At 35.2% G+C, this 17,296-nt stretch overlaps 1 protein-coding gene across 1 annotated transcript; it reads right to left on the bottom strand.

Moving 5' to 3' along the window:
- Window positions 1–2,856: 2,856 nt before the first annotated feature.
- On the bottom strand, window positions 2,857–4,206 carry LOC128548900 (uncharacterized). Its single transcript, XM_053524517.1, has one exon. It carries the CDS (start codon window positions 4,204–4,206, stop codon window positions 2,857–2,859), a length of 1,350 nt encoding a protein of 449 aa, XP_053380492.1.
- Between the last annotated feature and the right edge of the window lie 13,090 nt (window positions 4,207–17,296).

Here is a 17,296-nt window from a genome sequence, read left to right on the forward strand (position 1 = left end):
AGGATGTTTCGAAGGTCATTAGGAAACTGCGTCATGTTTGTTCTTTTTTATGCTTGTTTCTACTTGGTAAATGTAAATTTCATTAGCTCCAATAAAGTTGTTTACATCTTACATGTGAAGCAGTAAAATACGAATAATTTAGATAAATACATTACAAACTCTTAATTAAAGAACTGGTATTGACATTGTTTCAAAATGATGCCACCAGCCACGTTTCATAGCAAAACGTTAATTGGATACCGAGGTGTCGTGCCTCACACAATTATTTACTGAGACATTTTAATTCGTAATATATTATGATTTAGCTCAAATTTGATAATCAAGAAACGATGATAAAAACATACCCCGCTTATGTGGAAAAGAAGTTTGGAAATACACATCTGTAAAACGAAGACAGGATTTCTTCATACGTGGCATGATAAAAGAACGTCAATGAAACAGACCGTCTCGGGTTATTGTTTTCAAAACAGTATTTGTAACACATTTAAGACGATGCAATAAATTATTGAAAAAGTTTCAAAAGATAATAGGTAAGGGTAGATTTTTCGGAAGCATAGAGCACCACAAACACAGTTTCAGAAAGTGACAAAAATTGATTAAGTCGAAGGAATTGTAAATCTGGCATAAAGTTATTCAAAATACGATCTGAATTGTTTTGGCTGCTAGTCAAATGTATACTGCAGTAAGTAGCTGTAATTGGTAGTGATGATATAACAGAAACAATTGATAAAAGTTGTTAAAATATAGTTTTAAAAAATGTTAATGTCGATTTTGTTTTAAAAAAACATTTAATTTTATTTTGATTTTCATATTGTCACATGATTTCTCTTGCAATTACATCAAGCGGTTTTTGACACTTTGTTGTCTATTACAATTGTGCAAATTCATATTTACGCTGTCAAGAAGCTGCGCAATTGTTCATTTTGCAGATGATAAACAGTTGTAGAATGTGGCACCATTTGATTAAATCGAAGCTAAATAAAACCATAAATATTCATTACGACACTTGTCGGAACTTAAATCGATGATTGTTCGTTAACTTTTAGTATAGGATCATAAATCATATAACGTGTGACAAGGCTGTAGCAATTTGATACATCCCAAAGCTGTTCTACTGGCTCGCTCATACAAAAATATCGACTTTTATTTAGTACTGGCTGTTTGGTCTGTATTTACGTATACAGCTCCATCATCATCAGAATTATTTTTCGCCCTGTCTGACTCCTGTTATAAATCTTGTAAAACAATTTCAATTTCTGACCTGAATATTTGGTGTCACCCATTCAATACAATACTGTCAACACCAGTAAGGAATAAATGCAGTCAGACTGCTTTTGTTACTTTAAGGATGTAGTGTACATTACCACCAGGAAGTTTTGTTTAACGTGTAAATCTATGATTCAGCTAATAAAGCGTATCTGTCCGTCTTGATCTTTTTAAACTCGATCACACTATTTAACTTTTAAGGCATTGCTTTTTCTCTCTCAAAAATCGATATGGATATTGTGAAAGTGAAGAGTGCTTCAACATTTTAAGGATTTTCTTAAAGATATCCTAGGCTAATCAATTATCAAACTATTGTGCAGAAAGGAGAAAACCGTTCAAAGAGGAAATATTCTTCTTGCTTTAAAACAAACTGAACATATCTTATGTTATTTTTTTGTGTCATTTAAACCAATTAAATGTTTTTCAAGCAAAAGTATGCAATAATAAAATTTCCCGAGAACCAATGAAAACGTATATTAATAAAAAGAAAAATTGTTGTTTTAAATGTAAATATATTTCAATCGTGAACATAGCATATCATATTTTCGTGGCCGTATGTTATCTTATCAACATGTAAGACGATAAGTTTTTAACTGATGGCCAAGGCCGTTAATGACAAGCCTATTGAGAGTATACGCTTAGTCAGTTCAAGTTTCTATCCAAGCTACTAAGTGAATAAAGCGAATAATACAATTATAAAAATAGAAAGACAGAAAAAGTTACCGAGAACGATCTATGAAGTGGCTCAGATATAGGTCTAGCGGTCAGTTAGCCACCATTTTTCTCGGTCAATGAAATCCGAAACGTTTGTGCTATGAAAGATTAGTCCATTATTTGGGTTAAAGCTTTGTAATATTCTGACCTGATTTGTATTAACCGTAGAGAACTGGCAAGTATATTAGTCAAGTAAAATCTCTACCTTTAGTTGACTATAATGGTAGAATTTCCTAGTTTATAATGTTTTCTTGCAGCACTATAGTACTATTGCGTGTAAAATTGGCAAACCTTTTCTAAAAATTTTAAGCATCATTTAAAAAGCCATAATACGTTTTGTAATTTGAAAAATAATCGTATAACTAGTCATATACACTGCAACTTTAAACTTTTGATGAGCCAATATATCCTAGAGTAATCGTTTTTCGCGCACCTAACGATTTGTGATCGATTTTCTAATGAATAATAGGATGCCTGAAATATACAACATTTTAATTATCTTTGCCAATCCTATTTTAGTCTGTAGCAATGTTTACGTACCTTACAAATCTTGGGAAAACCCCTCTACCTTGTCATGATGTTGTCTATCCAATATGGCGGAGGTCAGAATTGCGTCATCATTATTCGCGCACTGCGTGGAAAGTTTAATATGCGGTCCAATTCCCGCGAAAATGTCATGAGTGTGCCGAAATGTTGCAGTCTATAAATCTTACGCATGTTAGTTGAAATGTCATCTTAATAGGTAAGTATATAAATGCATACAGTTCAGATTAAATTTTGATTTTCAAATGTCAACAAAATCAACGATAGATAAACGTTCAAACAAGAAACAATATTTACAGGTTTTGTATTTGTTTATGTCAGAACTACTATTAACTACTCCTCTACGGTGGTACAAGGTACCCCATGGCATGGACAGTAAAAAGTGTCCTTTCCACGCAGCCTGACCACATTACAACAATATTTCAAATGTGTCCAGTGTCTGCAATTGTCAAACATGCACTGGCCCCACTTTGTAAAATAAATGGTATTTGACATTGCTATCTGTGTTGGCTGAAACAGTTTACACTGACAGCATTTCTCTTCATCAGTAATTTCGTCATCAGAAGAATAATCAGACTGACTCGGTAATTGTTTTACAGACTTCTTCTTATTTGCAGGTGCTGCAATGCCAGATGTTCCAGGCTGGGGATCACTACTTAAAATCTTTGCCTTTTTGGAAGTGGTTCTATATGTGCTCTGTTTCTTCATGGATAGGCTTGAGGATGAAGACTTTCTCACAGACTGTTGGTGCTGTTGTATTTTCTGTATTGTACATTCTTCAGGTATAGGTTTTCCAGAAACTACAGAACTAAGGCATTTCCTTTTCTTGGTTTCTCTATCCTGCTTCCCAATTTGTGTCTCTCTATCTTTGAAAAAGTTATCATGTGAATATTGGACACTGCTTGATTTTGCTTGCACTTCAGTGCTTTTTTCTTTGTCAGACGTATTGTCTGTCTGTTCTCTTGTGTGGGTTTCTGTAGTGTTTAACACCTTGGCAGGAACAAATTGTGACTTGTCAACAACTGCTGGCTCAAAAGGGAAAATTCCAGCCTTTCTGAATGAACTTTGTAAGTTTTCTGGAGAAAGAGCTTTTAGGTAAGTTTTACATGCCAGTTGGCATATACAATGTCTGTCTATTCCAGCTAAAGAGTTCATGCGCATGTATTTGTGGCATTCAGCATTATACATTCTCTCAAAGGGGCCAAAACAGCCAAGGTCTAAAGTCTGCAACACGTGGCTTGTGTGCGCCGGAAGAACAAAGAGTTGGATTCTGTGCTGTTTGGCCCAGTCAATAAGTGGTAGTGAAATGTGCGACCTGTGACCGTCATAAAGTACTAAAATGGTTTTCTCTTCATCTCTACCTTGTACATATTTAATGAAGTGATTGGTTAAGTAGTCCATAAAAATTTCAGAATTCGACCACCCTGAGTCACTAACAGTACCAGCAGTCCCTGGAATACAGCCTGTCAAAAGTTCCTGCCTCATTCTTTTCCCTGGAAAAATAAAGTAGGGCGGTATTTGTTGGCCTAGAGCATTCCCACTTCCAGTTACGGTGATTGTACTTCCCTTCCCAGAGATAACAGCGGGTGGGGTGGTATCACAAGAAGGCCCAACTATGTAAGGGGGTGAATGATTTTGTTTAAGTCCTTTTTTCGTCAATATTGTATATCCTTTCAGGTGCATTTTTCAGGTCATACTTTGTCAAGATATTAGCAAGCTCTGTAAAAAATGATGTTACAGATTCCTCAGACGTTGCTTTGGCACGCTGAAGCTCAAGACTACGTGGTTTTTTTTTTACTTTCAAATCTGGCCATCGTTTCATAAAGTTCTGAAACCACATTAAAGTTGCCCAAAGGATTTTATCCCCGATTATTTGTTTTGCTATGGTGCTTACCATATGTTATATATTTTAGCTTCTTCCGCCAGACGATTTTTTCCTGGTGATGTCATAACCCGGAAGTACAATGCCCGAGGTTCACTTGTCTTCACTCGCCTGGATGGATATTCCCAGCGCAGAGCTTACGTCCATGGTTGTGCCGTAAACCGCAAAGACGATGATTTTTGTTATCCTCTGAAGTCAGCTCAGGGATGCAATCACCTACCACCATAGGGAGCCAACACGGAATCAACGTATTCACGGTTTAAAGGGACTGTATTTTGAATTTAGAAGCTATGTTTTGTTTGTGCTACTAAAAGTTCACAATTACATTAAAGACCTGTGTCACGTCAGATTAGAATGGACTATAAGAACTTTTGTATCTAGAGATACTGAACTTTCTTCTTTTTTCTTTCTTATAATCAGTTTTTTTTCTTTTCATATCTATTCATTGTTATAATCATCTTATGTAAATAAATTGTAATATTGTAAAGGGTGTTGATTTGTTTTGATGGTTACTGTCGCCGGTACGGCCTTTCCTGTCACAGTAACTGGTGCATAACTATAGCTGAAGCGAATTACTTACAACAGGCTTTACTACGTTTTCTCACTAACCTACTGGTGGTGTCTTAATGCACCAAAAGTAAAATACAATGAATCATGTCTTTCTGTTGAGCTTAAATTGTAATATGTAACAACCAACAATATAATATCTACATTAATCCAGATAATAATTTTTCCACATGTTTAATCATTTGCAACACACCAAAAAACAGAATTTAACGTTCGATTGTCTGTTGATACACTCTTTTTCGAAGGACATCTAATGCTTTCTCGTCTAGCCTCTCATCTGTTAACCAGTCTCTTGAATGTAGGTTTAGTGACTTTATAAGCCGAACAAGTATATACGTGATGTAAAAAAATGATACATTCATTGTTTTAGAAACCAATCCTTAAGAAATTCAACAAGTCCTTGACACATTAAAACCTTTTTTCTACAGTTTCTGAAATTGTACAATTACTACTGTTTGTCAAGGCTGACAGTCTTTTATGTACCACAACAGACAGCATTATGACTATGATCAATTGCATTAAATAATCAGTTATAATATTCTATGCATCTCAATAAATTTCATTCTTCAAAGAAAATAAGGACGTATCCACCCTGCTGACGGCTGTCAATTTATTCCGTCTATCGCTCAGATTTAATTTCCAAGAGACAACTGTTATGTATGTATGAATTAAAGTTATAAAATTCATTTATTGTTTGTGTTTGATTTGATCATGCAGTTTCGTTAATTCAATATATTAGGTTTTACGTTCTGTTTTTGGTGTTAATTTTGCCTAAAAGTATGAAGAATATTCCGGCTTTTACTATTTGTTCCATATTTATAATGGTATCTTCCAGTAACTTCCTTTCTAAACAAAGTACATTTATTCAATCGTGTTGAAAACAAAATGTCCGACTTTCTGGACTGCTTGAAGAATATAACGAGAGCGCCGCCAAGCGGGGCAATATACACCCGAAGGCTTACATCATTGGATGGTAGCAAAATTTTAAGAACTTTACTGTTGTAGCCCCAAAGGACTGGAACAACAAAAGGAAAACTTCGAAAAACAAATCTTAAGTCCACAAAAAAAATACTCAAAGTCAAAAAAAAAAAATCCTTATCAGGTACAGGTATGTAATAATACACCTTAAAATTGGAGGTACCATCCATGTTGTACCACAGAAAAGTGGTCTCGGTTTTTCCCAACGGCCAAAAATTAAAAAGTTTCAAAATAAGCTATTTATAGTAACATAAAAGGGAAGTAATTAAAAAAATTATTGTAAGTACAAAAAAAGAGATCTGCCAAATAAAAACAAGAGCACTGCAATGCAGAGCAATATACACAAAGCAAAGTCATATATGACCTTTGACCCTTAAGTGTGACCTTGACCTTGAAGCGAGTCATCCAGAACATGCGCTCTGCACATCGTTACAATGTGGTGAACATTTCTGCCAAGTTTCTTTGAAATCCTTCCAGCAGTTCAAGAGTTACAGAGCGGACACGAAACAAACTGATATGACTTTTGACCCCTAAGTGTGACCTTGACCTTGAAGCAAGTCATCCGGAACATGCGCTCTGCACGTCGTCTTAGTGTGGTGAACATTTGTGTCAAGTTTCTTTGAAATCCTTCAAGGGGTTCAACAGTTACAGAGCGGACACGAAACAAACTGATATGACCTTTGACTCTAATGTGGAACCTTGACCTTGAAGCGAGACATCCAAAACATGCGCTCTGCACATCGTCTCGGTGTGGTGAACATTTGTGTAAAGTTAACTTGAAATCCTTCAAGGGGTTCAAGAGTTACAGAGCGGACACGAAATTGCTAACGGACAGACGGACACCAGCGTTATAACATAATACGTCCCTTCGGGCGTATAAAAAATATAAGAAGGTTTTTCCTTTCGTATATAAAGGAACACCTTTCTGATCTGAGGATCTAAAGTTACACTGAATACAAGAATACTGAATTAAATACACAGAAATTCAGTCTGCAAATTGTTAAAATTACTATTACTGTTCATTCAAGACTTTTGTTAAAGTTGGAATGTTATTATAGCTTTAAAAAGTTAAAAAGCCAGAATCGGAGAGGATTTAAAATTTTGTGTTTGCATATTGTTTTTCTTTCGAATTATGCCTTACTGGTATCACTATACATTATGTACAGATTATTACAGGTAGTATGTATATTAACAATACAGAATATCATTTACACATTCATGAAGTAATGTAAGTTTTCGCAAAGTTTTGTGAAAGTATAATTATAAATCAGAATATATCATATTGCTTACACAATTTAAATCTATTTGAAAATAAAAGAATCATCTTTCAATGGATTTTCTCTTAAACTCATCCTGTATTGGAATTATTTTTATCTATTGTTTCAACAATAAAATGTTTCATAAAATTATACCCTTCTGCTTTGCAGAACAGGTGGATGCAGTGATTATTGCATCAAACTTCAAATAATATTTACTATTCTCGATTCTTTTAATATTAATAATGTGTACATTTTTTCTAACATTCTACACACATGTTGATTTCATAACAGAAGAACTAAAATTTGGTAAAAACCTGTCCGAATCAAAGTTATGAAAGCTACCAGGAATCGAAAATCATCTTTGTCTAAACTTAGCAGAAAGACTGATTGTTGAATTGATGGTAACACCTATTGGTCCAATACTTACTTTAGACATTAATTTTTAGCTCGCCTGCGCAAGAAGTGCTCGAGGTGAGGTATTTTGATCTGTCATCCGTTGTGCGTCGTCCGTCCACATTTGCCTTGTGAACACTCCAGAGGCCACAGTTGTGACCCAATTTTTATGAAACTTGGTCAGAATGTTTGTCTTGATAAATCAAAGGAAAAGCTTGTTAACACTCTAGAGACCACATTTGTGACCCAATCTTTATTAAATTTGTTCAAAATGTTTGTCTTGATGATCTCTGGGTCAAGATCGAATCTGGGTTATGTGGGGTCAAAAACTAGGTCGCCAGGTCAAATCAAAGGAAAAACTTTTGAACACTCTAGAGGCCACAGTTGTAACTCATTCTTTATGAAACTTGGTCAGAATGGTTGCATTGATGATCTTTTTGGTTAAAAACTAGGAAGGCCAGATTATAGTTAAAGCTTGTGAACAATCAAGATGTCACAGTTTTGACTCAGTCATTATGAAACTTGCTCAGAAATTTTGACTTGAACATTTCTAGTCAAGTTTGAATCTGATTCATGTGGGGCCAAAAACTAGGTCATCCAGTCAAATCAAAGAAAAGGCTTGAAAACACTCTAGAGCACTTATGACCCTATATTAATGAAACTTGGACAAAATGATGATCTTGGTGATTTTTAGCCCAAGTTTGAATCTGGATCATCTTGGTTAAAAAACTAGGTCACCTGTTAAAATCAAAGAAAATCCTAATGCATTCAATAGGGGCTGCTGTATTTTTCATTTGATTTGCATGAAACTTAGAATGTTTGTCTGCATAAAAATCTGATGGGTCGTGTGGGGTCAAAAAGTAGGTCACCAGGTCAAATCAAAGAATAAGCTGGTTTACACCATAGTGGGCACATTCTTTATTTTATCTTCATAAAACTTGGTCAGAATGTTTATCATGAAATCTTGGATATTTAAAATCTGGGTCAGGTGGAGCCAGAAACTATGTCACTGGGTCAAATCAAAGGAAAAGCTCGTATACACTCTCCTCAACGACAGAACAGGCGGGCTCTACACTTTCCTCAACGACAGAACAGGCGGGCCTCAATGGCAATTAGCTCTTGAATCCCCTCTTTAGACGGACTGGTTTGATACTGGTCCCTTGTCTTGCTTCTTTGTATCCTTAATGATGTCTTGCCTCTGCAATGCCATTAAGTACACAATTATGTTTATGATTCCATGAGTTTTTATTCATTTATCTTAACATAATTACAATGTAGTCCTGTGGTTTCTGAAACGTATGTAAGGTATTTACCTGGTGTGGAAGTAATTTAATTCACACTGTCTTGTTATCTGGGGGTTAAAGATTTAGGCGCGATTCAATAATTCAATAATTTATTATCATTCTTCTACAAGGAATCAGTAAAACCAAATGATGCTCCCTATTGCATGTGTTTATCCTAATATGGGGAATAAAGTATTATACACCAAAAGAAATGGAGATCCTGAAAAGAAGAAATTTGAAAAAGGGAGATAATTCATAAACTATGTAAAGTAGAGTTATGGCTCTTTGACAGTGCTCTTTCTGTCAATCTCCTCTATCATTTTGTGAGGTTTCAATGAAATGCCATTAATACTTTTCCAAGTAATGCTCCGGACAAGACTTATTTTGTATAATGAAGAGAGATAATTAAAAAACTAGGTAAAGTAGATTTATGGTTCTTTGACACTCTACTTTCCGTCAATGGCCTCTATCATTTTGTGAAATTTCAATGAAATGCCATTAATACTTTTTAAGTAATGCTCCGGACAAGCCTTATTTTGTGTATAAAAAGGGTTAATTCAAAAACTAGGTAAAATATAGTTATGATTCTTTGACAGTTCACTTTGTCTCATTGGCTTCTCTGATTATGTAAAGTTTCAATAAAATACCATTAATACTTCTGAAGTTATACTCCGGACAAGCCTTACTTATTGTATATTAAGGGAGATAATTTAAAAACTAGGTAAAGTAGCTATAGTTCTTTAACACTCCTCGTTAATCGTTAATGACCTCTTTCATTTTATGAAGTTTCAATAAAATGCCATTAATACTTTTTAAGTAATGCTCCGGACAAGCCTTATTGTGTATAATAAAGGGATATCATTCAAAAACCTAGGTAAGGTAGAGTTATGATTCTTTAACACTGCACTTTGTCTAAATGGCTTCTATGATTATTGAAGTTTCAATCAAATGCCATTAATACTTTTCAAGTTATACTCCGGACAAAAGTGTGACGGTCAGACAGACAGACGGAAGGACGGACAAAGCGACAACTATATGTTCGACCTTCGGGAAGCATAAAAATTGCATAATAAAAGATCATTGCATTAATTTGATACTTAATGATACATGTACCACAAACAAATTTTATGAATTTCCATCAAGATTGACGATTCTCCCTGATCCTTAGAAAAAAGTAATTGCATATAATAATTCATGTAATAGACGACTTCATCTAAATATTATGAATATCTTTCATCGTAGAAATTTTGGACCTGGATTTTTTTTTTCTGATTTGCCTTCCAACTGACAAATTATTTTTTCCTGATTTTTCTCCTAAGTAATTGACATCGTATTAATGTCTCTGTAGTCTAGGTACCAACAAGGCATTCTTATTTCTCTTCTTTTTTATGTGTCAGTCACACTACACCGTACAGCGTTAACGGACGCCTTACGAATAGAACAAATGTGGCAGAAAGTTATCCGCTGCTGCTCGGTGCTCCCGCGATCGGTGTATGGGGCGCATAAAACGTACAATGACCGCAACAGTAACGCATGTATAAAGGACGAACAACGTTCAATTAACGGATATCACCGTACTTAATAACGGACTTGTACCGCTTAAAACGTAAGCGCAACGTATGAACAACTGACAAAACGTTCTGGTCAGTTATCGTCCGTAGAACATACGTTACATTCGTTGCATGTCCGTTAGTAGTCCGGCCGTGAATCAGGTCCACCGGACAAGAACAAATGTGAACCGGACAAGAGCGGATGCGAACCGGTCAAGTACATAATAGGCAACGCACGAGTAACGAACAAAACGAATATCAGCGCATTGCTACCGTACATCAAACGGACAACTTTGTCCGGTGGTGTACGTTCTAAATTTTGAACATGCTCAAAACCTTCCACCGAATGGAACGAACATCACCGGACAAGGAGCGCAGGCGCCGCATAAGAAACGGGACAGAAACGCATTCAAACGGACACGAACGGATTGAAAATTTTGTTATACGTTGGACGTCCTTTAACGCTATACGGTGTAGTGTGACTGAGACTTTACTCAGGTAATTACTGGCCTTAGCTATGCCTACCGACGACGTAATCTTGTTTTAAAAATTATTTTATATTTATTTTGAATATCTATCTCATACATTGATCTTCTCTGGGTCTGATTAACTAGAAGTAAATACACAGAATTACATAAAATTGTAAAAGCAATAGCAGTTATCTCCTACGAAGTGCAGATGTCGTGCAGACTAATATCAGGCACGCCAAGTATTTAAAGTAACAAGTGTGAGGTGCAAAGCAATTTCTGACTACATTCTGACATGTGTCACATCCAAGTATTATCTGGGGACCAAACGCCGCTCTTCATGGAATTATACGCCTCAACACGTGTATCATTGAAGGTTCCATGTTCACCGCCGTTTGAATACATCTGCGGATGTCTCTAAATTGCTTTTTGTACTTTTAGCATGTGTAAATGTTGATTTCTGCTCAACCCGGGGCTAGAGGGCGTAGACGGTAGCATGCATTTCCACTATCGTCCATGAACAGGCTCAGTCAAACCGAGCCTGCAACATTTTCGTTTTTGTCGTGTTGAGCGACCTGTAAAGTTTCCACTTTTCTCTATTTTATACGACAAAACAATGTAGTAAAACGAAACAATGAGAACAGTGTATTGCCCATTAACGTATAAAGAAGGCATTTATACCAGTCAGTGCCATTTCCTCGGTCCTTAGGCTTAATAAACGCTCGATGTTTCTCATTGCACCAGCTTTTCTGCGCATGTCTAGAATGATTATCAATTGGAGCGCACAGCAAAATTGCGCATCTTTTTGCATGTCCGCACGCATTTAATGTATAATATGCACAATATAATGACTTAAGGTAAGGGTTAGTATCACCATGGTTACAAAATATATTCATTTAAGATATGTTTTGTTCAATTTGCTTAAATCCGGTATATACCGGAGTCTGTTATATATCACAGGTGCACAAGATCTGTTTTACTCACAGCCATAAACTATGACGTCTTGGGCTACATTCGGCCATATCTTATTAGTAACGAATGTTGCAGCTTAGTTGTTCTATTTTTTTCTCCTTTTTTGTTTGTTTTTGTTATGTTTTGCTACCTTTAAAGTAAGTTCATGCCTTTCGGACTGATATACTGAAACTAGCCGTCTGTGTAGTATTTTTATGAGATATATTTATATATTATGTTCTGAATAGCAGAAATAAAGAAAACAAACGCTTTTCATGTAACCGTTGCTTGTAGTTTCAAATTGCCATAAATGCTGACACTATAAATGATGGCTGTGACCTTAAATGACGCATAATTAGTCGGTAATAGTTTCTTATCGCAACAAAGCGCATAAATATAAAAAATGACTGGAACCAAATTTTAATTCCAGTATATCAAGCGATTTTTTTTTACATCCTTAAGTTAAAAAATAAATAAAAATAAGATATGTTTATGTAATTTATTTCAATTCGTTAAAAGAGTATGCAGCTGAAAATGAAGTGATTTGAGAAGCTCACTCATAGTAAAAAGTAGAAGAATATCAAATTTGAGAGAAGCGAACGGAAATCAAAATAAAAATGTCAGCACAAAACAAGGAAAACTATCCAAGCCCTGCAAGAACTGAAACCAGATCGTAATATTTTTCTTGAAACCGAGGTTTTATTATGAACATAATGGAATAAATAGTGCGACTGAAAATTAAACCAGTGCTACCTTTCTTATGGGTGTTACACATTTCATTATCTTCTGCTCTAATTTGATATTTGAATTAACCGCGGACTAAAACGAATAACAACACTTAAGATAGAAATAGCTAACAACAAATCAAATTTTTACGACGATTCTTAAGAATTATAAAACGCATTTCAGAACCTGATAGACTCGAGTTGACAATTTTACCTACGGTTTATAAAACAATTAACGCAACGTATGGCGAAGCATTTTTATTTATGTAAATTTCATTCTGTCATAAAATGTAGGAACCAGCATTTCATTAGAAAGTCATTATGATTGAGATAAAATTACTTTCTCGGAGTTCTATATCTCGAGAAAAATGTTCTAAGGAAAACAACATCCAATATAATTCAGCAGTGCTAAAAAGAGAGAAACTGGATGCATATGTATGGCTTTTTCAAAAGCACAAAATCGAAAGGCAGTAATCTGTTGTGCTATGCTGTGGTTCTGGGCTTTCATTGGCATCCGGAAATTGTCAATTATGACTTAAATGATTGTCCGCCTACATGCATTTTATTTTATCCTCGATTAAGAAGATTAATTTACTAATGATTTAAGGATAAGAGAGACCATTTACCAATTCAACAGATATTGCTTAGGTATATTTATAATCAGACACTGTATGTACTCTTTTATGAATGATCTTTATAAGGAATAACTGCATCTGCAGCAAACTTAGGATTTGCTAAATGAAATGTCTGTCCGAGAAAAAAATAATAATATAATGGTTATTTGAGAGGTGCTTTAGACTTATGATTCCCTTGCCACGGATAAAAAATTACTTATATTTCCTGCTTATTCAACAACTAAAACTATTTGAGCCATGCCATGGGAAAACCAACATAGTGGGTATGCGACCAGCATGGATCCAGACCAGCCTGCGCATCCGCGCAGTCTTGTCAGGATCCATGCTGTTCGCTTTTAAAGCCTATTGGAATTGGAGAAACTGTTAGCGAACAGCATGGATCCTGACCAGACTGCGCGGATGCGCAGGCTGGTCTGGATCCATGCTGGTCGCAAACCCACTATGTTAGTTTTCCCATGGCACGGCTCATTTCATTTATTTTATGCATCCATACCAACAGCTCCTTAAACCAGTCGAATCCCATCCAGCCGTAAAATGTATTGCAAATTAAATCACCTGTAATCACCTGTTATAAAAAGACTGCTATTACTGGAGAGGTCTACCTCTCCACAGTGTTGGCTTTTAAGGTACTTCCGCCATCTTGAATTTAGAGTGACCTTCATTTGAGGTGTGAAAATATAGTGAACCAAAGCTTTCAAATGCAGCTGTTCCGTAGCACAAAAACAGCTGTTTGCAAGACCTGAACTAAAAGTAGCTGTATAAAAAGTGATACTAAATTTTGGAAATAAACAAAGCAGATATTTTACCTGTATTTTTCCAAATATTTGGTTAGATTTATAAATCCTTTCAAAATACTTTATTAAAAATTCATGAATGGCAAAAGTTAGTTCAAAGTTTCAATTAGTGCATAGGAGAAGTGTCTTACTGAATAGAACTTATTATAACTTATTACAAAATCTGTTTTCAAATCTGACCACTTCATGTATTAAAACGAAAATACATTTTTCAACATACATAAAAGTAGTGCAATGTGCGCACAATGATTTTTCTACGTATGGTGTACCAAACTGCCTAAAATTGTAAGAAAAGTCTCCGACTTAATGCGACCAAGATTTAGCAATGATCAAAAATTCGTTTAAAGGATTGTGCAAGTATAAGAAAGGTTTAACTTATTACAGTGGAATTGATGTACTTACACGCTGCTTATCTCAAGGAAAATTTGGAGCAAATGGAATTTTCGAAACTTCCTGTGGTAACTACCGAAATTACTTAACGTAACTTTCTCACACATACGTGATTTTATATTTATTAATTATAAAAACAATCGAAGTATTTGCTTTATCACTATATATGCAAACATTTTAGACAATCTTGAAACATTGGGCCACAGTATTTCCGCATACTGGTCCGGGACAAGTTCGATGTGTATAGAGATTCCTTATTAGATGTTTCATGCGTCGTAAACTAACCAGTTTTGATCTGTCGACATTTTATACACTATGAGAATTTATGCAGCATGTTTTTAAAAACGCAGTGAGAATAAATCGCAGACAAAAATGTACAGCCAAATATGTTAGGAGGTAATACAATTTGTATACAATTGTAGATAACTACAAAACAAACAGAATGCAATCAGTTGAACTTTTCAGGCGAAAACCTGATGATTAAAGTCAGAAACATCTCAAAAGTTACTGTTCTTCGTTAAACAATAATATTTTTTCACACTTTCATAAATATAAACTGATAATAAATGTGTATTGAAATTCCGGCATAGAAATGGACACTGACTTTATATTACTGCGGTGTTGACAGCGGAAGCAGCGGTCAAGTACCAAGACTGTCTACGAAACCAAGGATAACGAGTACAAACATAAGGATCAGGGTTCAGTATACACCTGAAAATAATAGACTTGCTATTTACCGAGTGCACACTTGTTTTCTATAGTCGTTAATATAAAGTAGACTTTGAAATATGCGCACACATGCATAATATCATATAAGCACTTCTTTAATGTATGAACTGCCTCGGTAGCCTAGTGGTATCTAGCGTGGGTCGTGGTCGTGGGTTCGATCCCCGGCCGCGTCATACCAAAGACGTAAAAAATGGTACTAGTAGCCTCCTCGCTTGGCGCTCAGCATTAAGAGGATATTGCTAGGACTGGTCAGTCTGGTGTCAGTATAATGTGACTAGGTGGGGTATCATGCCACGTGTCTACGGCGTGATATTCCAGTGAAGCAGCACTATAAAGTTGGGCATTGTGCTCACTGCTACAAGTAGACACCGTCGTTTATATGACTGAAAAATTGTTGAAAAAGACGTTAAACCCGAACACACGCACGCACGCACGCACACACACACACACACTTTAATGTATGTTCTCTGAAATTAACAAATAACTGACTCAACTGAGACACCATACTTTAAAGTAAATTCAGTTTATTCACCACGAGGTTCAAAATGCACGGGAGTCTCGTGATAGTACATGCCTTTAATTTCACATGGTTAAAGTGTAAACAAATAGTTATTTTGCTTCGTTTTATTTCTCACAGAAAAGATCGGACGGTTTTTGATATTGGAATAATTTTAGAACATATATGCATTTAAAGTTGAAAGTTGATCGTTTTCTACAGGATGTAAAACTGAAACAAGTAAGCACTTTTACTTTTTCAGCAATGTCCCTCAGGTGAACTTTGACACTGTTTACAAAGAGAAACCAGTTTTGTGTCATCCTGAAATGCGTTGTTCGGCTGAAACTTATAGTTCCCGGAAAAGTCCTAAAATGGTTTATTTTGGGGATTTTTGTTATATTTATGTATTCAACACAATGTGCAATATTATCAGTTTTTGAAAATGATTGAAATTGAACTTTATTTTAGAAAAAGTTCCGATCTTTCAATAATATTTTGCAAGCGGATGCTTACAAATTTTAAGTGAAACGCCTTTCTTGTCCAAAGGTGGTGTGTAAAGCGAAAAACTATCATTACACATTGCGTTTATTCTTTAAATGTAAAGGATCGGTAACAGATTAAGGAGATCGGGCAGTGCTAAACTATACTAAATGGATATCTCTAACCCTGAATAAGGAGGCATATATATTTCAGTAAGGAAATCTGAGGTAAAAGAACAATCATATATTTAATTCCTTAAAATAAACATGGAAACGAATCCCGTGACCTATGTATCTAAAGGTAAAATTCAAAAGCATTGACACTAGTCTATTTAAGAAACACAGCTTCGGCTTTTTATTTTCATTTCAACAATATCCATGAGAAAAATAGTAGCATGCTGAACGATTTTCCCGTGAAAAATGCCAGACGAGGGGTACTGCTGTAAGTATTCTAAGCTTAGAAATTTATTTGAATAAATGCAGATAACACGAAAATATAACTTACGTTAGAAATAATATGTTTTAAAGCTACATCAACTAGAAAGATAATCTTACTTAATATTATTTTATGAGAAATTACGACAAAAAGCAAGATATAAGCCATTTTAAACATCTCTGTTGCCATGGTAACTTTAAACTTTAAGAAAAATAGGGTACCATGTAAAGTGCTTGGTATTTTGCTAATAATATTACCTAAATATTCCATGTTGGTCATTAACAGAAAGGCACTGAAGCCGTCGAAAACCCCTATTTTTATACATAGTTGTTTAAAAATGAGAGAAAATGCGTTACCATGGAAACACGAGCCCCGCGACATATACATTTTAAGCTTATATTAGAAAGCTAACGTGCATACTTGTAAAATCATCAATTATGCAGACTTCTACGGATATCAATGAAACTAAAATACACTGAAAAGTGTTAAATATCAGTATTTTCCTTCTTTCAATAATTATGAAATACCTTTGGAGGGTCATGTTCTTCAAACCTGGATAAGAACTGAACTTGAAGGGACAGAGACAAACGAAACTGAGATTTTAGCAGTTAAAACTTCATATTACACGAAATAAAAAAAGATGCTGCGGTTCAACTAATTTGAATTTACCCTTGTAACAAGGTAACCTACCTCCTTAAACATGGCTTAAGAAAAATAACCATCTCTATTCTACTGCACACACTTCCACAGATGAATTCT

This window comes from Mercenaria mercenaria, chromosome 2 (genome assembly GCF_021730395.1).
Source record: "Mercenaria mercenaria strain notata chromosome 2, MADL_Memer_1, whole genome shotgun sequence".
Lineage (NCBI taxonomy): Eukaryota > Metazoa > Mollusca > Bivalvia > Venerida > Veneridae > Mercenaria > Mercenaria mercenaria.

Excerpts from the sequence above, each read along its gene's own strand:
- LOC128548900 (XM_053524517.1), bottom strand. The coding sequence starts at position 4,206 with ATGCACCTGAAAGGATATACAATATTGACGAAAAAAGGACTTAAACAA.